Source organism: Rhopalosiphum maidis, chromosome 4 (genome assembly GCF_003676215.2).
Source record: "Rhopalosiphum maidis isolate BTI-1 chromosome 4, ASM367621v3, whole genome shotgun sequence".
NCBI classification, from domain to species: domain Eukaryota; kingdom Metazoa; phylum Arthropoda; class Insecta; order Hemiptera; family Aphididae; genus Rhopalosiphum; species Rhopalosiphum maidis.
Genome location: NC_040880.1, coordinates 52,808,600 through 52,833,598, shown reverse-complemented (window position 1 = coordinate 52,833,598; position 24,999 = coordinate 52,808,600). Strand labels below are relative to the sequence as shown.

Here is a 24,999-nt window from a genome sequence, read left to right as displayed (position 1 = left end):
ACGGAGCGTACGGCTTGTCGCAGGTCGGCATCGTCTCCGACACGTCGGCCCCGAATGGCACGACCACGGCAGCTGTCGGGCTTGGTCACGCGACGCCTTACTTTTCTGGACACGGTAGCCTTAGCCACCCCGGGCGCCGCCCGGTCAGGTACAATAATTGTTTCTGTACTAGCTGTGCCTACACAAAAAGCGTTGTTGGGGCTTCTTATTACGTCTGGTGCCGTTGTATTTTGAAATTGTATTCATTTTGTGTTTGTGTTAAGTGTGAAGCGTAGTAAATTTTAAAATGTTATAAAAATCTGTACGTTTATGTCGTAGACATGGTAACGATATATACACGTATATCATTATATCAAACATTTTCTGTATCGATATTCAATTTTGACTATCGATAAAATTATTCGATATAATAATAATTATCTTAGTTATAATAATTTTTTGATTTTAAACCGAACGATGAATGTATTAATATGTTAAATGTGTATTTTTTCTGTGTTCACGATTTATATCCTGACTGTGGCTGTAGTGGCGATATATATTTATTTATTACATATCAAAATATTGTAGTGACATATTATGATTAAATCACTGACATCGTGTCATGGGCCCTAAACGGGGCACATTAATTTGTGTCAGCATCAGACGCAGCCTTAATAATAACATATATTTGAAAATTAGAAAACTAAACTAACTGAACGAACGCGCTTTTATTTCCTGTTGTCGCAACAGTTATCAAATTTTCGGCTGTATTAATCGCCGCCAGATATTTTATTGCCGTACACCCATACGTTTATAAAGACACGCACGGACGCACAAGAACGATTTAAAATTTTTGACAGTAGGTATCTCGACGTTAATTGTGACGGACTTGTCGCATATACCTATGTAGAATTGTAGAGTACCTACAGGTATTGCTACACCGGCGATCGGAGACGTACACGTACACACATGCAATAATTAGTTAGCATCAGTGTATATGTTACCGGAAAAGTGTTGAATATATATAGGCATTCTATATAGAATTCCTCGAACTATTTGGCAATGTATTAAATTTGTACGTTTTTTTTTTAATATTATGACTAGGCAATCTATTCATTTTCTAGGATTTCCATAGAACGCCAATACTATGTTATGTAATGTGTTAAATCAACATATAAACGGTGATATATATAACATATATATGGTGACTGAGTGCTCAATAGCACCGGTCGGCGGCACCCGAAGTGTAAATGACGGTATTTCGCGACAACGTAAACGGCGTGGAATTATACAAAGGTATACAATAATTTCGCTGTCGACCATACAGTAGTTGACGAACCGACGACGTTAGTAAAATTGTGGTTGTTGGGTGAAGCCGTCGCATAGGCCGACTGCAGCGGACGCGGGAATCGGGGGTACGAAAAAGAGGAGGCACTACGGAGTTTGGCGATAAATCACCAACGCACGTTCTCCGGCACCTCGTCGAGTTCACCCACCTTTTACGATCGCACAGCTCGGCGGCGACGGCGACACGGTGACTAGCGGTACCGTAGTGGACACCAATAGCACACTTATGGCAATTTCGTTACTAATTTACGAGACGTCGACAATATAGTCGTTACGGAACAATGCGACTTGACTGCTCGATGGACACGATACGTCTCATATTATATAATATAACGGTATAATTATAAAGCGAGACTGCATGTACTGCCGTGTTGCACGTACAAACTGTAGAGAAGTTAGCGTGATGGAACATCCGGCAAAAAAGCCGCAGACATCAATGATAAAGTAATTAAAAGCGTACTAAAGCGTTTTACACCGAGTAGGCTGACGAACGGCCGAACGCAATCGGGGACGCATTAAAAATAATACGGAGACCGATAAAGAAGCCGATCCAAATATTGCAAATGGTATTTTTCGATCGTACGAAAATACAATGTCGGTGAAGGAGACGTCTCGCCGAGATATTGTAAAAGCAAAAACATAAAAATAAATTAAATATCGTGTGTTATGCGGGATGGATACAACAACTAGTTAGCGCACATTTTAAAATTTCCCCTTAAAACCTGTAACTCGTTTGTGCGCAACATTCTAGATTGTAGGAAGGAACCACTCGATTGCGCACAACATATTATACTGTAGAAGGGACGTCTCGTTAACTCAATAATAAAATGCTTTTATATATTAGTTAAAATATTCACTGATTGGCGACTGCAGTCTGTATAAGTGTAAAGGAAAACGTGTGCGCAAACGAGTTGTAATTTTATTAAATGTGCGCAAACACAATTATAAACATAGAACAGGCGCTGGACAAAATAAAAATAATATTGTCGTGAAATTTAGTCAAGCTTTAATTGATATAGGTCAATTTGAAAAAGTAAAACTTTGTTTTCTAATTCGAGGACATTTATTCTTAGATTGTGATAAATTTTGGCGTAATTAAACGTAAACTAAGAAAGATTAACCGAATTTATACCATACGCGAGTATCTCAAGTTAATTATTCAATCTATATTTTCTAAGTGTTAAAATAATTTTTGTTTGCCATATTTTTATTGATTTGAAAAACGTCACAAGCCATAAAACTTTTAAAGTTAATAATAAGCATGAATTAATTTTTTACACTGAAATTATGTATAATTATTAAATGATATATTTTAATAAGTATTCATTCTTGAATTAATTTTTTTTTCAAAATTATTTATAATATACCTACAGTTTTTATCAATTATCCTAGTTTTAAATAACTGACTCGTAACGTTACTGTAATTATCGATTTATATACCTAATACATTAGGTAAAATGAAATATAAACATATAGTGACAATGGTCATCAATAATTTATCATTGTTGTAAGTTGTAACACATAATAATATGAAATAAGGTTTATTTATTAAAATTATATAGGTATGTATATAGGATATAAATAAATACGCTTAAGTTTTAGATAAAAATTTTTGGAATTTTTATTTAAAACAATAACATCAAGTATATATTAATATAAATTAATAAAAAATTTAATAAAAGGTAGATATAGTGTATAAAATTCTAGAATAAGTAATATAATCAATAGATAAAAATCATTGACTCATGTTTGTCTATGTGTTGTGTTGCTACTTTTGCAGAAACATCTACAAAGGAACTTCCCAAATTAGTGATTATTAAAAGTAAATGTAAACATATGGATTGTAGTAGGTAAAAAATAACATGAAAAAAAATCCGTTAAAATAAATACCGTAAAAAATCTCATATGGTATAGCATTGTACTATAAAATAATATTTAATAAATACAAACGTACATTATTTAAGTATACTTGTCCAAGTAAAATAACAATGACCTAATTAGTCAATACTTATTTTAAGTTATATTATATTCAGACATATTTATTTTAATGAAAATTAAATAAATATTAACTAATTAAATAATATTAAATATAAATATTTAAAAAATGAAAAAAATAATAAAAATTCAATTTTTTAGATGTTGAGTACTGTTTAACCAATAATAATATTATACAATTTGAAGTAAAACAAATTAAAACAACTATGGTTATTTTTTTTATTACAGATTGAATTTGTCTAAAATTTTTCTAATGGGTTATTTTTACTATACATTTTTTTCCACAGAGGTTTATTTTTGGACTTTCATCCCATGTTTCCAAATAAATATATCATATTGATTTTATACAAATTTTTAAGTAGAAAATATAATATTTTGTTTGGCAATAAATCAGTGAATTAAAAATGTTGAAATATTTTAGATCGGTTCCTATCTAATGAGTAAACAAGGATTAATAATGCATATATGTATTAAAACCAATGAAAAGATATAGCTGCTGAACTTAAAACTTGATTTTTTAGTCTAATAAATAATGTGTTTTTTTTGCATACAAATAAGAATTTATAATTTAGATTAATAAGTATCCCTGTCTGTCAGTAATGAGAGAGTATTGCAGTACATTGTAAAAGTTTTTTGATTTAAATTAGTAATTAGATGATTAATATTTGATTGAATAACAATAACACATTTTAATTAGTTTCGGAAGTCTGAAAGTAGTCATAATTATAATGATTATTTTTAAATAAAATAAATTATATAAATAACTATAAATGCATGTCATTTCTAACGATAATTTTACTAAACATATTTATCATTTTGGAATGTATTCAATAATGTGGAAGATCTTTTATATACAATAAGAACAAAATTATATTAAAATAATACTATTATTAATTATAAACATTAAAATTAATTTAAACTAGAATCTGTAAAGATATTTCAAACTTCCAAGTTCAATATTGCATTATTTGGTATTTATATTAAAAACTATAATTATCATTATTAATAATAATAATAATAATAATAATAATAATAAAAAAATAAACAATAAATTATTTCATGTGATATTTAACTAATATATGTATGAGTATAGAGATAACTAAATGAACCATTGAGAGTGGTTTCACTGCAAGTCATATTTTCTGAATATTGTCATTTGTTAATTTTACAGAAAATATTTGTATAGGTTAGACTGCTAGAGGAATTAGTATATAAAAATGATATAGGCTACCAATCATAATATAAGTACGATAAATGTAATTTCAATTTTAATATCATTACTTGTTTAGTATAGCTATATTGCTTATTTTTATTCATCAACCAGTGTATCATCTTCTAAAGCGGCTTTAAAAATAAAACAAATTATTATATTATATGAATATAAGATAAATGTTACATAAATAAGAAGAACAAGATTATTTTGTTTAATAAGAAATTTACTTAAAGTTCATGAATTTAGTATTTACCATTTTTGTTTTGTGTAATGACTTTATCCAGTTCATTTCGGAGAGTTTCAACATTATATTGATATCTAGAAATGTCTCTTAGTTCTTGTCTTTCAAAAGTGGGACTTGGCTCTGGAGTTTTACAATGCATTGATAACATATTGGGTGAACTTTTTTGCCTAAAATTGATTTTTGATTATAATACAGTTAAATTAGTATACATTTTTGATCAAATATATTAATTTTGATAAATTTTAATTAGTTATCTTCTGATGTGATATACGCTTTTTTGTAAAAAATCTTTTTTTATCTGTCAATTAATAGGAAAATGTAAAATTTCTAAAATGATTTTAAAATTAAAATTTTTAGTATAATAGAACTAATATATAAATCATAAATTAATTAAAAATTCTATACGCACATATCATTTATTCCATAAGTTTTGTCCACCAATGTTTTCCATTTATTATCTTGTGTTTTTTCGATTTCTTGTGAAAGAATCTCACACCGTTCCCTTAATATTTGTTCCTCCATTTCTTTGGCTGTATAAAAATAATACCTATATACATTTTTTAAATATGTGTTAGAATATTTTTCTAACTCACTCTTTAGTGTTGTTTGAAGTTTTGCAATTTCTAGTTGAAATCTTTGTCTTGTATTTTCAAATTCCTGTTTAAGTTGGCTTTCAATTTTTTCCCTTTGCATTTCTAATTTTCCTTGTTGATCCATCTATAAATGGTAGATGTAGAAAATGTATGTGTTACAAAGTTATAATTTATAAATTTATATTTATTAAAATTTATACCCACTTGTTGAGATAATAATTTATCAAGGTCACAAAATTTGTCCGCTAATTTTTTTTCAGCTTCCATTTTCACTTTACTGATTTTTCTTTCTTGTTCTGTTTTTAATTTTAATACTTCTTTTTTGGGTATATAATCTTTGGCAATTTTACATTGTAATTCTTTCAATAATTCCACAGTTGAACTACATGACTGGTGTGCATTAACTTCTACAGATAAAAGTTTAATACGTTCGTCAAGTTCTATTCGTCTTTCCCGTTCCAGTTTTAATTGTTCTTGTAGCTGTTTTATCTATAACAAAAATGGTATACTAAATACAATTGTTTGTAGACAAAAAATGGTTAACATAATATATTGTTTAAAAAAAATATTATATCTAATTTGTTTTTGATTACTATATTTACACTTGTGAAGGTAAACATTTAGGATACATTTATAATAAGAACTATTTTAAACTTACAATGGTTTTGCTATCCATTGTACACATATCATCTGTTTGATCAATAAAATTGCCGGACTCAAGTTGCTAAAAAGATAAATTTTTAATTACAGTTTATTTCTTTGAATATATTTAATTAGACTTACAGTTATTATTTCTACTGATTTGTGTGCACTGTTATTGCATTCATTGTTAAATTTATCGGTGAGCTATCAACAAAATAAAATCTAAATATAGTATATTCATTATTTATATGATGGCATTAAAGCGGTTTGATATCCATGGATGTCATTTACTTGTATTTATTTACTAAAATAAAATAACTCAAATGTCCTATCAGTAAGAACTAAGAATGCAAGTATCCATGAATTTTGAATCGTTTTAACATTATCATATTTATTATTCACAGTAATAAAATTATGATTTTAAAATATAATATATTATTATTAGTTACTTCTTTATTTATTTTCTTGAGATATTGGTTTTCTTTATCTAAATTTGTTGAAGATAGTTCAAGTGTTTGAATCCTGTTTAAAGCTTCTGTGTATTTAGCATCTAACTGATCTAATTGTTCTTTGAGTCTCTTAGTTGTTTCATTTTTACTTGAAATATCTTGTTTAAGATTTCCCAACTTATATTTTAATAGCTCTGTTATTTCTCTATAACCAGATGATTCTTGTTGTAATCTATCTTTATCAATAGTTACTCTCTTTAGGTAAGCTTTAAGAGATTCAGTTCTCTAAAAAAAAAAATAAGTTGAAGCATTTTTAGATAAGAATAATATTAGCTAAATATATTATTATTAGTAGTTAATTAAAATCTACTTTTAAAGCATATCTAGTGCGTTTATGTGTTCCATAAATATCTTCATGGCTAGTTGAAAACGATATTGTATTCTCTGTCTCTGTGTCAGAATTATCTGATGTGTTATGTTCTTTAGAAATTCCTTCTGCCAAATAGCATTAGAAAAAATTATTTACAGTTAAATACATAAATGTAGTATTACACAGTTTATATATTTGCAAATATTAACAAATTATACAGAATAATTCATTTTAGTGGCAAAACTAGAAATTGTGTATATGTTTATGTGCATGTGTGTGTGTGTGTGTGTGTATGTATGGAGGAAAACTAAAATTTATTTATATTACATTTTTGTTTATTGACATACATTTAAAATTATAATATAAATGATGATGGACAAATATTAATTATTAGCTTGTCTCCCAATATGGATCTACCAATGGTTAGGATTCTATTATAGCCGATAATTTATCTTTTTATCCCCATGTTAATGTTATAAAATAAATGCTATCATAGGTAATAACAGCTTACTTTGTTAAGTATAATTTTTGGTAATAATAAAATTATAGCAAATTTATTTGATAAGTAAAGTAGATTATAATTACATTTTTTAAAAGCTTGTAAAGTAATTGTATAGAATCCAGTTAAATTAATATTTTTATTTTTTTAGCTTATAAAACCATAGTAGTATTTTTATTTTATTTTCATTTTAATAACTATTTATCTTTTGTAAAATTATTGAATTTAATAAAATATGTGATATTTATAAATGTATTATACTTTTATTAAAATTGCGGTAGACCATAGTTGATCAGTCAAAGAATTTTTTTTTGATAAGCCACATATAGGAGGATAGCCAATTATTATATACTAGTGGATTTTAGCATTTAAAATTTATACTACCAACATAATATAAACATAAAGATAAGTTAAAAACTTAAAATATGTAATACCTTCTTGAATATGCTAAAATGGATACATTTTAAATGTATGATCTTACAGGGACTTGCATTGAAAAGTTTTATTAAAAAATGGTAACTACATTCTAATATTTTAATAATTAAAAACATTACATTAACTCGTGCGTAAACAACAAATACTAAACATACACTATGGCTTGTAGCATATTCTTTTTTTGCATGTTTTTAATAAAATTTAATTAATACTTCAATTTTAGTATATTAGTCAATAGAATGTAATTTAAAAATAAGTTGACAACTATAGTAGTGTATTTGTATAAAATAACAAAAATTTGTTAAATACATTAGAAAAAAACAGAAATATCTATTGTAAAAAATGTAAAAATGTATATTTACAATGAAATTTGAAAAAATATTTAAATATAAGTAAAAGTGTAATAGCTAACAGCAAGTAAGTCACTAGATGAAGAAAAATACAAGTTGTTAGATGTGATTTTGATAAAACATTATAACATTTAGTAAAAAAACAGGAATAGATTGCATATTAGCACAAATTTGTTTAAGAAGAATAAAAATTCTAAATAATCCCTTTGAAATCATCAAATGATAAAGAAAAACTGCCAAATAAGTATATTAAGAGTGTAATAATCCTTATTCTAAAGAGAGCAGCAGCAAAAATATGTAAATAACTATTTAGTACCTCAGCTTACTATCACATTCTTCAAAAATATCACAGATAGAAATGTACTATAGAATGAAGTGTTCAATGAGAAAACCATGCAGAAAAATCTAGGTTTGAGTATACAAGACTGATTATGAAGATGCAATTTGTATTTACAACTGAAAAGAAAAGTGGATAGAAATTAATAGAGAAAAACTGTGAACTAATAATAATTTTTTTTTTAAACATTTTGTCCCAAACTTGTTGTATTGAAAATCAAACTAATATTTTATTAACAACAGTGTAGGAAAATGTTTTAGTAAAAGATAAGTAAATGTAAAAATAATTTATTTGAAATAATGAAAGTCTTATATTGAATAAATTGTACAAAATGTACGTACATATTTACAATAATTGATTATATTTACCAAGAGTAGACTTAGATTTTGGTAAACCAATTTCTTCAGATCTGAAAATCACAAGGTAATTTATTAATGAACTACATATTTTTTACACAGAAAATTTTTAATCAATTCATTTCTAGTAGTTAAATCAAATATGTATACTGTTAATTCAGTAGTATTTCATTGAATTTGTTACTTTAAAAAATAAAATAAATATGTTATGTATAACATTTTGTTGGTATATAACTTTTTAATTATTATTAAATTAAAAATAATAATAATGTTATTTTAAAATATAAACTTACTCGCTATCAGATTCACTGTAGTTCTTAATAACAGTATCTTGTTGCACTATTTTATCATTTTTTTTATTTGGACTGTACCAGTAATGTGGGCCTTCGTCTTCAGACGTTTCACTATCCTTGACTTCTAAATGATAGTCATCATGATGTTCATCATGAACTTTAGGCATTCGCATAGATAACAAAAGGCTTCTTTTTGAACGGAGACTATCATCACTTTGGCTATCTGAATCTCTTTGCTGATTCTCGGTTATATCATAATTATGTTTTAATTCCAAACATAATGACTTAGAACGTTCAAATTCTAAAGAATTTTTATCAACATTTTCAGTGGGAATATTCTCATTAAATGATTTGCTTTTACTGAATGAAGAATGTGCAAAGTTCATCTCTGGACTAAGTTGATATAAAGCTTTGTTTACATCTGATGGAACAGTGAGTTTAAAAGTCCTCAGTGAAGTAAAAGACTTATTTCTCACATGTTTTTTAGTAGTAGTATCATCAATGATATTTTCTGCAGATGCAGAAACTCTATTTTTTGTCTTGTTCATTAATTTTGTAGTTATAAAATTATAAAATGTATTCATTTTTTTATTTTCTTCTTTTTTATCATCCACAGTAGGACACAATTGATTAGGATCAGTCGGAAGACTTTCATCACTACCCCATTCCAATTCTGAATCATCTGTATTTACTGCACAAACAATTGGATCAGGGATTTGCTCAATATTTTCTTGTGTTTCTTTTTCAGCTTTTTCATTGATGTCCGTGGTGTGTATTATGCTTGTCTGTATAAAATCCCAGCTTCTAGGTGGATCTAATGGTGGAGGCATTGTGCATTGGGATACTGATTCTTCATCTTTCGTTGGTAAAACATTTACTGTAGATGTATTTTTGATTTCAACGGTTAATTTATTTTTCTCAATTACTTCTTTATCTGTTTCTATTGAAATATTATTTATTTCATTTTCATTTTTAAGAGTAGAGTTCAAAGTTACATTTTCCTTTTCCTTCTGATTATTTTCAATATTTAATTTAATTGTTTTTAATTCATCAGGATGATTAACTTCACAGTTTAGAATCAGATTTTCCTTTTTATTATCTACCTCTTCAACATCAATTGTATTAACCTTTAAATCGTCATTCTCAGCTGTAGAACTAAAAGCTATAAATTCTTTTTCATTTTGGTTATCTTCAACATTTGATTTAGATATTTTATCATTTTTAAGTACTATAATTTGAGCATCAACGATTTTTTGATTATTTGAATTATCATTATTTTCTTGTAATTGAGCACCATCATTCTGATCTAAATCATCTAACACATTTTCTTTAGATCTAGTTCTAGCCATTATACTCATTTTTTGCATAGATAGTTGGTTCACTACTTTTGAATGACCTTCTTTAATCGCATAATCTTTCACAGATAAACCTAAGCAAGAAAAATTTTTTTTAAATATTATAACGTATAATAATTGATAATTTAATTACCATTTATATCACAAGCATCAAGTTGACTTCCTCGGTCCAATAATAAGTCTACAATAGACATATTTCCAAGTTTTGCTACCACCATTAATGGTGTACGTCCTTGGTTATCTGCTATGTTTATTAATGATCCATTATCTAATATAAATTCTATTAGATCACGATTTTCTGCAGCACAAGCAACATGTAGAACGGATTCACCTGCCTAAAAATTATATTTTAAAATTATCTTTAAACTATTAATACAAAATCAAATGATATTTCTCAAATGTTATATAAAAATAACGTAAATAGGTTAATAAAAAAATGACAACTAAAACTTAATGTATAATAATTATAAGAATTTGTGTTATATTAAATTTAATAAAATAATAAAAGCTGATGTTAATTAACACATGAGTAAATAGTTAATAATAATGTATCCTAAATAATATATTTATATTTTTAAATTTTATAACATGACGTTGTAATATTAAATATAACAGAGTGAAATGGATTATCTATAAGGTTAAATTTCTTATGTAATGCATTAGTAAGATGAAGTTAACATACACGAGGTACAATTTTCTCTTAATTAATAACAAAAACTTCATAGTTCATAATATATTATTTGAGAAACATTTTGTTAGTGCTAAAAAAGCTGTGTTAGATTATACTTACAGCATTTTGTGCATTTATATTAATTCCTTTTTTAAGTAGCATAGATATTATAGTGAATGAGCCCTGTTTTGCAGCTAAGTGTAAAGCAGTATTTTTATTTTTGTCTGTGCATGTTACATCTGCCCCTCTCTCCAACATTAAATGAACACATTCTTTTTGGCCGCATTCTACAGCCTACATGTGCATTATTATTTTACTTATATTTATAAAATTGTACATAGTAGATAGCTATAAATTGTGTTTAGATAATATTAAATTATTTACATTTGATAAAATGTTAATATTAATTATATGACTTTGAAGAATCAAATTATATAATCAACACGAAATATTATGCTCTATAACAATATTTATAGTTATAAAATTCACATTACAATAAACCAATAATGAATTAATAGGTCTAAAAAAATTTAATAGGTATTTATTTATTTATTCTTAAGCAATCTTAGAGTAAAATAAATAATATCTTTGTTATGTATATTTTCCAATTTTTAATTTTAGTTTTTAAACTTAATTGTAACTACAGGGGTTACTAATTATTAGAAAAATATTTACAATGTACCTAATGTTAGTATGTTAGACTTGTTAGAATAAGGTATAAATTGAATTAATTATTTATTCTATATTGATATTACCTTCACCAAAATATTTGATTCTTCAAAGTCATTAATAAGTAAGAACTACAAACTACCACCAAATTTAAAACAGTGATACCTTCAAGAACGGTGTATACCCATCACAATCAACATAATCTAAGCTAGCGTTGTGATTCAACAGCACCCAAGCAATGTTATAGTAACCTTTGGCCATTGCCAAGTGCAATGGCGTTCTGTCAAAGCTGTCCACAGTGTTCACATCCATTGGTTTTTTTTGTAGTAAAGTCTTAACTTTCTCTAGGCTGCCATGCCACGAAGCCCTGTGTAATCGGCTCATTTTTTCCTCGGTTTCGGAATCAATTTTATAGCAGAAAATAGCATTTTCCTGGTCGTCTTCTAGTTCATCACCTGATGGTGTGCCAGAGCCACTTTTATCCTCTTTTTTTCCCCCTTTCACCAATTTCAACATTTTCTTCATTTCGACTGCGGTTGTTAAGATGTGCAATCTTACGATAATGTTAAATTGATTTACAAAAATCTACTAGAGTATCTACAAGGTGCATTCAAATTATTCAAATTAAATTAAATTATTGGTGTTGGTATATTGTTTGAAATTTATAACTCTTATCATGGATGTGCAGTTTGTTTATTTTGCTGTTTCAATGGCCACCTCGCGAGGCGACAAAAAATCAATAAGATACTACCTTTGGTACGCTTTCCGCACGGTTTTCATGAAGGATTTACGAATTATACAACAGGCGCATTTGATTTTCGAATGGATGCCGTTTTCAAAATGCGTAGTACTGACACATTATTTTCAAATGTCAACACCAAATAACATAAATAAAAAATATATTTAATTTTAGACTCTAGTATCAATCGACGTTCGAATATTCGATTATCAACGTAAAGCGCGCGCGCGCGTCGAGCAATGTCTAAACGCATCGTGCACCATAGCTGTGCGCTGTGCCCTGGAGTCGATCCTCGACAGGCGCTATCTACTAATCATAAATAACGTTAAGGATTTGTCTGACGAGATTTGACAAGAGATATCTTCTAATTTCTATCATCATTCATTATACATTAATAATAATTACCTATTTAATAATTCACTATCGCAAATTTCGTTTAATTTAACTGTTTTTAATTTTTGTCGATTTTCTGAAAACAATACAACTTTTTTAAATTCAAGTTTAAAGTATATTTACATATTGTATACCTATGCATATTTTTATGTGTGATCAACTTTACTTTTTTTGGTTGTCATAAAATATGATCAACAAAGCATTGAACTTGAAACAAGTGAGTAAATACTAAATATACAAAATTATTAACATGATTGTGTGTTCCAAACAAGACTTATCCAATATTAATTACTTCATTTAAAAACAGATTTACACCAATGCCATCACTAGGCACTTCTTTTTGCCCCACGAATTTTAAAATGTTGACAAATATTTTATAAAATTGAGAGAAGTCCTGGTTTTCAAAATATAATTTAAAATTTTTGAAATTTTTATGATGTATTTATTCAAGTTACTTGTTATCAAAATACTTACTCTTATTATATGTCTGTAACAGTATATTGAAAGGTTGTCAACTAAATTGTTTTATATTTTTATGTTCTAGTTTATGCTACGTCAGAAATCTTTAAGACTGTACAGAGAATTTTTAAAAACAATTAAGAACATACCATTAGAAAGTGATAGACAGCAATTTTACAATTGGGTAAAAGACGATTTCAAAAAAAATAAATTTGAAACAGATGAGGTTGGTTTTAGTTTATTTTCAAATAAACTATTTAAAATCTATAATTAATTGATAGCAAACTGTTTACCATTAGTTGATCGAAAATTTAATATAATTCTTTTTATATTCCTTTTCATTATATGTAAGGCATTACAATAATTAAATAATATTTATAATATTTTATTATTTTTATAATAGTAGAAATAGTAATATCCGTTGTTGTTTTTAATATAAAAGTGCTTATTTGTGTACTTAGGTCCACAAAATAAATGAGTTATATAATATAAATTAACATATTGCATAATTTTCATTAAGTAAAATAAACAGTTTATACTTTTCACTATTTGTTTTTTTTTTTTTTAATTAATTTTTGTATACAATTGTTTTTGTATCAATAAATAATATATTTTAAAAATTAATGATAACTATCATTTTATTTTGAGTACTATATAGTTTAATGACAAAAATATATTATTCATATTTAACGACTGTTAATTAAATAGAAAATTTTTTTTTCAGTATTCTATAAAAACTTTACACAAATATGGTGAAAAGTCACTGACCGATCTAAAACTCAACTTGGCTCTTAGTAGTCCAAAAACTTCGTGAAAACAAGGTAATTATGGAATTTAAATCTCAAGCTGAATCTGGTTTACAACTTTTAGAAAGGCTTGTAGCACGGCCAATTATTAAAAATCTAACACCTCTATTACCAGACGAATTGACTAGCGAGACCATAGAAATAATTGGAAATGCATCGACAGGAAAAACATTATTTTTGACCGAATGTGTTGCTAAATGCATCATTCCTCAAGATTCTTATGGCTTGGATACAGGTGTGGTCTACATTGATCTAGATGGACAATTCAATATCACCAAACTAGTTAAAATAATTAAACGTTTAGTTAAAAATGCTGATGATGAATTATTAAAATTCTGTCTAAATAAATTAACATTGATCAATTGTTTTGATAGTCCAACTTTATATGTTACATTTCAAAGATTAAAACTGTTTCTTACTGAACATTCTCAAGTGGGGTTAGTTATTTTGGATAGTGTTTCTGCAAACTATTGGCAAGATTCTGTATGTGGTGGTGAAAAATATATGGATACATATGTAGAGAAAATGATATCATCATTGAAAATTTGTTTGGAAGATTTTAAAGTACCTATTATGTTTACTAGACAAAGTTATTTTCAGTCTAAACAAAGTGATTCTTTATTAGATTTTGTAAATCGTAAAATTGAATTCAAAAGGTTGGATTCTGATTTTTATGCAACTGTAACAAGGAAAAATGTAAACTTTTGTTATAAATTTGATATTAATGAACAAGGAATTGGCGAGTTTAATTTACAACTGTAGCTATAAATATACATATATTTTTTATATTATTGTAAATTAGTATTTTTTTTCTATGTTAAATAATTCTAAAATGATTGAATAAAATTTCTATTTCTTAATATTGTTTAATTTTTTAAACCATGACTTATTTATTTGTTTTTAATTTGCTCTTTAGGTTAAATTAAAAAATGGAACTAAACACTGATGTAAATAGTACATTAAATCTTGAGGAGATTATTAAATGTATACAAAATGGGTGTGTACTAGAAGTACCAACTGATGAAAATCATTTGGCTGATCGTGATGAAGCGTTATTGGCTCATTTAGAAATTGCAAAATCTATTTTAAATAAACTTAGCGTTTTGTTAAGTAGACTCTTAAATAATGATGTAAACCTTCAAATTAAGCTTCAGGATATAATAAACCCATGCTTATATTTATGTGGTGAACATTGCAAATCAAATTTACCGTGGAGTGATGAAGAAAGTCATACATTAATGAAAGTGTGCGTTGAAAAATTGTGCAGTTTTGTTCATTACGTAAACATTGAAGAATTAATTACTCATTTAGATATATCTAAGATATTTTTTGGTTTGCAATGTAAATTAGAAAATGATAATTGGAAAAAATATCCGGCTGCTGTTGAATGTTTTTTATGGATATTGAAATGTTTAAAAGTAAGTTAACTTTATAAATGACGCTATCTAATGTATACCTAATATTTTTGTTAATTTATAAGGATGTTGCACCAGTATGTGTTGTTTTTGTCCTACAAACATACACGGAAAATGTGTATTGCTTATATAAATTTAAGGGTGAATTGATTTATTTCAAAACGTAAAAATAAGAATATTACCTAGGATATGCAATAGATTTTTAAATTTTAAAGTGAGTTATGTAATTATATAAAATATTACAATCTTAAAAATGATTATTATACTTTCCTTAAAATATAATTATCACTAAAAGGCTGATATCCTAGATAATAATCTTACCTTTAAATTTGATAGTAGTTAATTTCATTATAATATTGAAACCAATTTGAAGTGAATTTTTTTGAATAAAAATTTACTATGTTGAAAGTTTGTAATACATGTGAGTGTAAAGTGTTGTTTTTAGTAAAATATACAAAATACTATATGTTCTAGATGCCACATTTAAATTCTGTATTATACCTCGTGATGCCATTACCATTAAATATGTTTGATGATTACCAAGATTCAAGTATACTTACCGCTTTAGATGCTTTTCAACATATCATTGATAATACAGTTAGTATAAGCTTTGGTTATTATATTATGATTATTACAACTATACTGTTACTTTGTGCTTTAAAATAGTATGTCTTGTTTGAAAGTGTTAATTAGATACTTTACTTTATTTGTGTTTAGCCGTCTGTTGAATTAGCAATGAGTGGCTATGACATTGTTTTATTGAAGTCGTTAGAAACTGGTCTGCGTTCATTTGAATATCAACTAATACCTAATTTAATGAAATGCCTTTTATCGCTGATTTCAAAAATGCAAATGAAACATTTGAGTAATAAAAATTCTTTAGAAGTAAATGTCTAATATTGTTATAAAAATCATGTTTTATTTTTAATTAAATAAATGATATATTAATTAGTGGACAAAATTTGATGATGTTATGAACATTTTATTGCCACGAATGGAACTAGAACGTAAACATGAACCAATTGTATGTTATGCATCAATTTTTCCGCTTGTTTTGGAATCCTCTGGACTTTCTTGCATTCGTTGGTCAGAACGTTTGATACCATTATTTGCAGAGTATATTATGAACAGTCAATCTACTTTTACTACAGTGAAGGTAGGTTTATTGAACTCAAAGACTATCCTCATTAAATTTACTTATATTGTGTAATTCATCTTTAGGCGATTGAAGTATTTATTCAACAAACATGGCCAAGGCAATGTACACATTGGAATGTGTTACTAGTAATATTGATCAAAGCTCTATATAGTGAAGATAAAAATTCTGTACAGCCTAATAAAGAAAATATTTTAGCAATTATAGAATGTATTAAAACATTAGAAGCAGCAAGACCTGAATGTATCCGTAACGTTTTGAATAAATTGAAGGAATGTAAAGAATTTCAATCAAAAATTATATTTAAAAAATATTTAGAGATGTTATAGCTCAATAGTTGTTAGTTTAAATATAGTAATATTTTTAGATTATAATGATTTTTTTATTTACAATCTTCCTTATTTTTTTAAGTTAATACTTAACGAATTGTAATTAGTGGCCAGCTATTACATATCTTAAAAGATGCTCAAGCACTCCTTTCATAATTGGGGTGGTTGGGTTGTAGCTGATGGGACTCAGACATCCACATCCCAGTATCAACATACAAGACTCTTATTTTTAACAAACTGATATTTAAAGTTTAGTGCTTTGTACTTAAAAGCCACAATGTCTGTATGCCATATGACATTTGACATGTCGTGCAAATGTTATGTATAACGATAATATATATACAGTTATAATCAATTATACTTTAATAAAATATAGTATATTTTGTATATAAGTAAAAATGGCTCACCAGCACCCACTAAAATTTATACACTTAAAATTATTACTATATATTTAAACAAAAAAGTAAAAACAATGTTTAAGTAACCATATATGATACATTTATAATTTATATATATTATACTTCTAACTAGATACATTTCATACACATATTTTTATACATTCTGTTTTACTTGAATACTTACGATAAATTTCTGTTTTATTTACTTTAAAAAATAATAACTCAATTATTTTTCAAATAATATTAATAAATATAGAATTATAAACAATATTCTAGCTAATATTCGTTAAAACACAGTCATTTTTTTGTGAGTTTCTCTGTTTTTATGTTCTTTTTGTATAGACTTTTCTTCAGCTTTCAAGTGTGAGAGTTGATTATTTGCTTCGATCAATTTTTGATTGACCATATTATACTGCACTGAACCAGATGTACTTCGGTTCAATGAATAATTTAACTCTTGAATATTTATTTGTTGTCGTTTTATATCTTCTTCTATTTTTAAACTTCTAACATTTAAGTCGTGTATTGTAGAACTTTTTAATTTCTTTTCGTCTATTACATTTTTATCTTGATTGATGTTTTTGATATCTATAACAAATAACAAATTATAAAATTAAATAGTCAGATACTTATATTTGACCCACTTACTGAGTTTATTATTGAGAAATGTGAAAACATCCGGAGGCTTTTCCAATGCTTTCTCATAAGATTTTTTCATACATCTTTCAAGTCTCAATTGTTGTTTGCGTTTTTTACGTGCATCTTGAATTTGTTCAGTATTTTTTATAGACATGCAGTGGTCTGAAAGAAATGAAAAATAAATGAAAAGCTTCTTTAAATTAATTATGATTTACTATTTACCCAATGATTTTCCTTTTGGTAAAACTGTTGCTTCTACAGGGTTAATTCGTCCTTCTCCATTTTTACCCAATCCAGCACCCATTATATATCCCATTTTAGCCATTAATTTTGAACCAATACCCTAAAAAAAGATATACAAATTATCTAAATACATCTTATGTATTATTTTGTGCAAACAGGTAAACAAAAAAAAGTAAAGATGGTACATACTTTTGTGTGTTTTTCCCAGCTTCCAAGTGATTGTATAGTTTCTGTATTTAATAGCACTTTATTAACTATTGCTGAATCACGTTCTTTAATTTTACTTTCTTCGTCACTATCAGATGACAATTCATAAAATTCTTCATCTATAAATACATAAGTAAATATATTTATTCCACTCCTATTTAAATATGATAATACCATTCCCAATCAAAGGAAAAATATTTTGCATTGGAACTTCTGTTTCTCCAAGTCCTTTAGTTTCATATTTAACAATACAACTTCCATCATTATTTGTTGTACCATGAGTAATATCTAAAACCATAGCTCTAGACCAAAGTCCACCTTCACATGATTTTGCTAATACTAGACTTCCCTTTTTTAAATTATTAAAATCTGGTTCTCTATACATTAAAGAAAAAATATAAACATATTAGAAAACATTATTAAATAATAAAATTGTACGCTACATTACTTAAATTCTGTAAGACGCGATAAGGGAACTTGAGTTCCGTGTGAAAAATAACATCTTTCATCAGAATATTTGCATTCACCACTTAAAAAAAATTGACAAGGTAGCATTTGTTTGCATATTGGATTTGTATATAATACAGTAACCTGATAAAATATAATATTAATAGATTAAAAGTTCTAAAATGTATAGTTATTATTTGAAAATTTTTACCAATATATCATCTAAAGATTGTTGGTGTGTTGAATCATTCACTTTAACAGACATAATGAGTGCATTATGATATGTTGATGAATCATAGTCTGTTTCAAATGGAGCTTGACATTTAGATCCTTGTAAATTAGCCAACTCATTCTAACAAATCAAATATTTTATTAATGAATTAATAAATAATATAAATAAATTTACTTCGATTCCAGTAGTCTCATGATGCTCATCAATAATATTAGAAGAATTTGTGGTATCACTATCTGAATCTATTTCAATTATTGCATTGGATGAATGACTATCTGTCACCTAAACACAAATTCCATAGGCAATATTTAATAATGATTATATGCATAAGTAGTATCACAGAATAAATTAAATTAATTTCACATTTGCATGTTTTTGTCTTACAATTATACGACATAGAAAATTTGTGTTTAGCAGTTCCAATTTTGTGTAGCAACCCTTAATAAAAAGTGAATTGACTTTAAATTATCAAACTTAAAGGTGAGAATTTTATCTGCATTTTCCATGGGGTTTTATGATATTTTAATTTTTACAAAAGTATTGAGTATGTCAAGAATAAAAATTTAATGTATTCAATTGTAAATTGTTTAAAAATTAAAATAACACAAAAATCTATAAGAAAATATGGATATGTTGTTCTTAATAATTGATAAGTAAACAAATTATTATTTTTATCCAAAGTTTATAATAGGTCAATTAATGTTAATTAACAGTTATTACACAAAATTTGAACCGCTAAAAAGAAATTAGCTATGTTGTACGTTTGTAAGGGTACCACGTCTTTAAAGAAAAGTTAAAATTGAGATATGTTATGTTCACTAGTTCCAGTTAAATTATTTATTTTTATTATAATTTCTAAGTTTGAAAATATTTACTTATAAGTTAAAAGACATAATGATTATATTATAACAAGTAACTCTGAATTACATACTTTTTTATTTTCAGATACATTTAAAATTTCACAGGACGATGTATCATCTTCATCATAATTTGTATTTTGTGTTTCATTGATAGTTTCAATTTCTGACTATAAAATTTATATTGATTCACTAAAATATTAAGATGAACTGAAGAGAAATTACCTTAAATAGAGCATATTCATCATCTAATGGGTTTTGCGTGGGTTGTTCTGGTTCACAAGTTTCACTAGTCAGTGCTATAAGTTCAACTAAACTATCTCGTAATGACAATAAATCATTCAACTGGTCTATACTTTTAGTATGTTCGATAGCTTGTTCTACTTGCTTCAACTGAAAAATCGAATTGGCAATAACTAGTAATTATTATTAAAATTTGAAATTTCCAGTCGTAAAACTGGATGCTTGAAATTATTTACCTGTACTTTGTAGTTTTCAGACATTTTACATAATATAAAGTAATACCCCAGTTATTGAAATTAAAATGTGTACAATAATTATCTGTAAATGAATACGGATTACTTATTTTTCTTTATTCGTAATTGAAAATTTCATACTACTGTTGTAGTTCTGTGGTTGTAGTATACTAATAGTATAGTAGTATATTATTATATATATATAAAAAAAAAAAAAAAAACAATGGCAAACAATAAATTTAAAAATTTAAACAGAAATTGTTATTAATATTTTAAATTAATTTTATTGTTAATTTATCAAAATTAATAGATCTTAAAAATTACAATAATGCAATTATTATGCTAGTACGTCTACAGGTCACTACTATACGAATTCTATGCTGACAGTATACTGTGTAGTGTAAAAACCAGCTAAAACATTTAGATTATATTATCAATATTATCAGTATTTTATTGTTATCTCGGCCGAAACACTCGAAACAGTAATACACAAGCGGCCTAACACGAGTCTACAAGAGCGATTAAACGTCACTGATCAGTCTTCATCATTCGAGGCAACGTGGAGTTTACCTTTATAGTTTTTAGTGTTTTAGTATTTTACAGCAGAACCACAGAGATCGTAATTCGAAATTGAATCACTGAACTCGGTTAATATAGCATCATGTCTGAAGATACTGTCGGTGCTGTGGAGAAACTTTCTATTGGTAATTAAAAGATAATTTATAACTGATGATCGATTGTTAGGCAGTTTGCCTTCACATTTTCTCTGAAGAATTGTCGGTTAAAGAAATATTAAACTACTAACATTATACACAACAAATAATAATAATACTATACCATAGTACACATACACATATTAATTTTCTATTATAGTATTATGCTGCCATATATATTCATTTTTTATTTTTATGTATATTTAAATTATACACACTGCATACCTCAAAGGGGCTGGGGATTCATGTTGACGATTTTAGTTTCAGAAATATTATATAAACAATATATTATAGTTTTGAATGCGTAGGTATCATATAATTATTAAATGGTATATCATTTTAATGGATATTTCAGGTGAACTCTACACATCTGAAAAAAATGGTAATGATACGTCAGGCGATGGTACAGAGTCAAAGCCTTTCAAGACCATATTGCAGGCCATGAAACATGCTGGAAAAGAACCATTTCCAGTGATTTATGTGGATTCTAAAACCGAAGGCATCGTATGTGATAAATACTTTTTTTTTCATACAATAATTTTGATACATTGGTTAATTAATAACCAAATGCATATTATGATTTTAAGCAATACATTATCTAAATTACATGTATTTTACAGAAATTCGAACCTGCTCCTAAAACTCAATTAAAGAAAAATCAAAAATTTTGGGTCAGGGAACATCATAAAAATTTAGAAAAAGCCAAGAAAGAAGAAGAAGATGCTGCTAAAAGAAATAAAAATCTAGAAGAAGCAAAAAAATTGACATTATCTGAAGATTCTACTTTACCACCAGCAACTTTGATTAAAATAAAGAATGCTTCTAAATATCGAAATTCAAGGGTTAAAATGTACGGATGGGTACATAGACTTAGGAGACAAGGTATTCTGTAGTTGTATAATCTTAAAGCTAAGTGATTGTCTTTACTCCCTTGACTATAATAGATTACAGTTAAATAATATTGCAAGCTTTGAATCAGTCAATTCAGATAAATGCCTTGTTGTAATTAGTAAACATTTTCAGGAAAATCCTTAATGTTTATCACTTTAAGAGATGGCACAGGATTTATACAAACTGTTCTTAATGACATATTATGTCAAACCTATAATGCTTTAATGCTGTCTACTGAATCGTCTGTTCTTCTCTTTGGAGTTTTGAAAGAAGTACCCGAAGGAAAGTCTGTAAGAATTAGTTAAATTAAAATGTAGTCATAAATGTTAAATATTTTTGTACGTTAAATAGGCACCAGGAGGACATGAACTTCAAGTTGATTATTGGGAATTAGTTACATTAGCACCACCTGGCGGTGCTGATTCTATTTTGAACGAAGATGCCAATCCAGATGTGTTATTGGACAATAGGCATATTGCCATTCGCGGAGAAAATGTAAAATTATAATTATTAATTGATTTTATATTATGCTTCATGGTATTAATATATTGTATTTTACAGACATCCAAAATTTTGTTAATGAGATCAGTGGTTACTCAAGCATTCCGCATGCATAATCTAGATAGAGGCTGCATCGAAGTTGTACCTCCTACATTAGTACAGACTCAAGTGGAAGGCGGGTCTACATTGTTTAAACTAGATTATTTTGGGTAAAAATATTTTTACCATAGTATAATATTATATAATATTATAAGCTTTAAAAACATTTAATGTTTAGACAAGAAGCATATTTGACTCAAAGCTCCCAGCTTTATTTAGAAACTTGTTTACCAGCACTTGGTGATGTATTTTGTATGGCACAAAGTTATCGTGCTGAACAGAGTCGTACGAGAAGACATTTATCCGAGTAAGATATTTTTTCAAATATGAGCTCTTTATTTTGCTATTTAATAGAACTATCATAACTTTTATTTTAGATATACTCACGTAGAAGCTGAATTTGCATTTATTACCTTTGATGATCTATTAAATCGAATCGAAGATTTGGTTTGTGATGTAGTGAGACGTGTTTTAGAGTCACCACATGCAGATATTGTTAAACAATTAAATCCAGTAAGTTTTTAAATTTTGAGATATAATATTTTTATTGAAACACATACTAACCAATATGCTCTGTCTTGTGAGAAAACAAACTTTTTGTGTAAGTCAATTTACCCCTTATCGTCGTCAACTGGAATTCTAAGAAATATAAAAAAAATTTAAAATATCCATCTAGTTCTATGTATCTATGTATTAAAAGATACAAAATATTTTGATGGGTTATCATATTTAATAAATATTAGGTAAAAGTTTCTAAAATTACTTATTTATGAATTATAATAAAAATATTTGGAAAAAAAATTGATAGATTCTTTTTTTTTTGTAGCTTTTGTTTTTCCTAATTATTTTCTATTAATCATTTTCACTTCTGGACCTTTTAAGTGAAGGTTGAAGCAAATTTTTTACTTTGAAATAAACTGAGATATAAACACAAAAAATGGAAAGCATATCAATATAAAATCAATACATTCATCACTTTGCCCATAATCTAAGATAAAATGACTAATTGCTGTGATAAATTAAACTAATACTAGAATTTACTATTATATTATTATTATATTTAATGGTGAATTTTAGTTAAATTAAAATCGGATTTATAGTAATATATGATTTTTAAGGAATTTACTGCACCAAGTAGACCATTTAAAAGAATGGATTATAAAGCGGCTATTACATTTTTGCGAGAAAACAATATAACCAAGGAAGATAATTCATTTTATGAATTTGGAGAGGTAATTTCATGTGTAATACTAGTCTATATTTTTATGATTTTACTTATAACATTATTTATTCAGGATATTCCGGAAATGGCTGAAAGAAAAATGACGGATTTGATTAATCAGCCAATTATGCTGTGCAGATTTCCCGCTGAAATCAAATCATTCTATATGTCTCGATGTCCTGAAGATAATACTCTTACTGAATCTGTTAGTTTAATTAGATGTGTTAAGTATGATTATTAACTAAAGTATGTAATATTGTCTTAGGTGGATGTATTATTACCGGGTGTTGGTGAAATTGTTGGTGGTTCAATGCGTATTTGGGATCAAGAAGAGTTACTGGCAGGTTATAAAAAGGTTGGAATTGACCCAAAACCGTATTACTGGTATACTGATCAGGTTAGTAAAAATTTATGATTGTGATTGTGATTTACATGATTTAAATCTAGAATGACACATAAATGTTTTTCTGATTTTAACATTAGTAAAATATAGTAAAATTTAAATGAAACTAAATCATTATTTGTAATTTAGAGAAAATTTGGATCATGCCCTCATGGTGGATATGGCTTAGGATTGGAAAGATTTATGTGTTGGTTATTGAATAGATACCACATCCGTGAAGTTTGTCTGTATCCAAGATTTTTAGACAGATGTACTCCATAGAAGTAGTAATGAAGTATCAACATAATAATTAATTTTATGTGACTTAAAAAAAAAAATTGTAGTAACTTAGTTTTTTTTCTTTATTTATACTCAAAATAAAAATATTAAAATACATAATTCAAAACAATTTTTTGTAATTCTAAGATTTCAAATGTTCATTAATAACACAATTAAGAATTAAAATATTTTAAAATTTATACCATAAGATAATTTTTTATTTATTCCCCTTTAAAATTGAAATATTCTAAAAAAAGTCAAAGTACAAACACTACAAACTGATAATATTTTCAATTTTATATTGTGTAAAGTGTAATAGG

General features: G+C 26.7%; 5 protein-coding genes across 13 annotated transcripts; 3 read left to right on the top strand and 2 right to left on the bottom strand.

Moving 5' to 3' along the window:
* Positions 1-4,555: 4,555 nt before the first annotated feature.
* Positions 4,556-12,744, bottom strand: LOC113557495 (ankyrin repeat domain-containing protein 18B-like). Of its 5 annotated transcripts, none has more exons than XM_026963050.1 (14): positions 11,962-12,744; positions 11,248-11,421; positions 10,591-10,792; positions 9,103-10,531; positions 8,822-8,862; positions 6,833-6,957; positions 6,463-6,747; positions 6,155-6,217; positions 6,030-6,095; positions 5,576-5,860; positions 5,372-5,495; positions 5,188-5,308; positions 4,788-4,945; positions 4,556-4,665 (listed from the first exon to the last, which is right to left on the bottom strand). In XM_026963050.1, the coding sequence occupies exons 1-14, from the start codon at positions 12,319-12,321 to the stop codon at positions 4,631-4,633; spliced, it is 3,468 nt and encodes a 1,155-aa protein (XP_026818851.1). In that variant the 5' UTR covers positions 12,322-12,744; the 3' UTR covers positions 4,556-4,630. The 5 variants fall into 5 exon arrangements, 4 of the variants coding, with proteins under 4 accessions (XP_026818851.1, XP_026818852.1, XP_026818854.1 ...); XM_026963051.1 differs by having other exon boundaries at positions 6,833-6,954; XM_026963053.1 differs by lacking the exon at positions 11,248-11,421 and having other exon boundaries at positions 12,548-12,744.
* Positions 12,745-12,981: 237 nt separating this feature from the next.
* Positions 12,982-15,247, top strand: LOC113556687 (LYR motif-containing protein 2-like). Of its 4 annotated transcripts, none has more exons than XM_026961783.1 (4): positions 12,982-13,145; positions 13,473-13,613; positions 14,112-14,208; positions 14,309-14,450. In XM_026961783.1, the coding sequence occupies exons 1-3, from the start codon at positions 13,116-13,118 to the stop codon at positions 14,199-14,201; spliced, it is 261 nt and encodes an 86-aa protein (XP_026817584.1). In that variant the 5' UTR covers positions 12,982-13,115; the 3' UTR covers positions 14,202-14,208; positions 14,309-14,450. The 4 variants fall into 4 exon arrangements, with proteins under 4 accessions (XP_026817584.1, XP_026817583.1, XP_026817582.1 ...); XM_026961781.1 differs by lacking the exon at positions 14,309-14,450 and adding an exon at positions 15,110-15,247 and having other exon boundaries at positions 12,985-13,145; XM_026961782.1 differs by lacking the exon at positions 14,309-14,450 and having other exon boundaries at positions 12,983-13,145; positions 14,112-14,215.
* LOC113556686 (TELO2-interacting protein 2-like) lies at positions 15,123-17,138 on the top strand. The gene is made up of 5 exons (XM_026961779.1): positions 15,123-15,611; positions 16,083-16,205; positions 16,326-16,493; positions 16,561-16,764; positions 16,830-17,138. Exons 1-5 carry the CDS (start codon positions 15,123-15,125, stop codon positions 17,091-17,093), a joined length of 1,248 nt encoding a protein of 415 aa, XP_026817580.1. The 3' UTR covers positions 17,094-17,138.
* A 476-nt stretch (positions 17,139-17,614) lies between these two features.
* LOC113555885 (zinc finger CCCH-type with G patch domain-containing protein) lies at positions 17,615-20,788 on the bottom strand. Of its 2 annotated transcripts, XM_026960480.1 has the most exons (12): positions 20,734-20,788; positions 20,596-20,677; positions 20,342-20,509; positions 20,191-20,286; positions 19,434-19,541; positions 19,239-19,379; positions 19,029-19,171; positions 18,755-18,957; positions 18,563-18,699; positions 18,353-18,473; positions 18,140-18,292; positions 17,778-18,079 (listed from the first exon to the last, which is right to left on the bottom strand). In XM_026960480.1, exons 2-12 carry the CDS (start codon positions 20,617-20,619, stop codon positions 17,778-17,780), a joined length of 1,596 nt encoding a protein of 531 aa, XP_026816281.1. In that variant the 5' UTR covers positions 20,620-20,677; positions 20,734-20,788. The 2 variants fall into 2 exon arrangements, with proteins under 2 accessions (XP_026816282.1, XP_026816281.1); XM_026960481.1 differs by lacking the exon at positions 20,734-20,788 and having other exon boundaries at positions 17,615-18,079; positions 20,596-20,619.
* A 285-nt stretch (positions 20,789-21,073) lies between these two features.
* Positions 21,074-24,799, top strand: LOC113555884 (asparagine--tRNA ligase, cytoplasmic). The gene is made up of 12 exons (XM_026960479.1): positions 21,074-21,296; positions 21,661-21,809; positions 21,926-22,187; positions 22,329-22,486; positions 22,548-22,691; positions 22,758-22,906; positions 22,975-23,103; positions 23,174-23,309; positions 23,915-24,028; positions 24,092-24,223; positions 24,284-24,415; positions 24,551-24,799. The coding sequence occupies exons 1-12, from the start codon at positions 21,254-21,256 to the stop codon at positions 24,680-24,682; spliced, it is 1,680 nt and encodes a 559-aa protein (XP_026816280.1). The 5' UTR covers positions 21,074-21,253; the 3' UTR covers positions 24,683-24,799.
* The last annotated feature ends 200 nt before the right edge of the window (positions 24,800-24,999 follow it).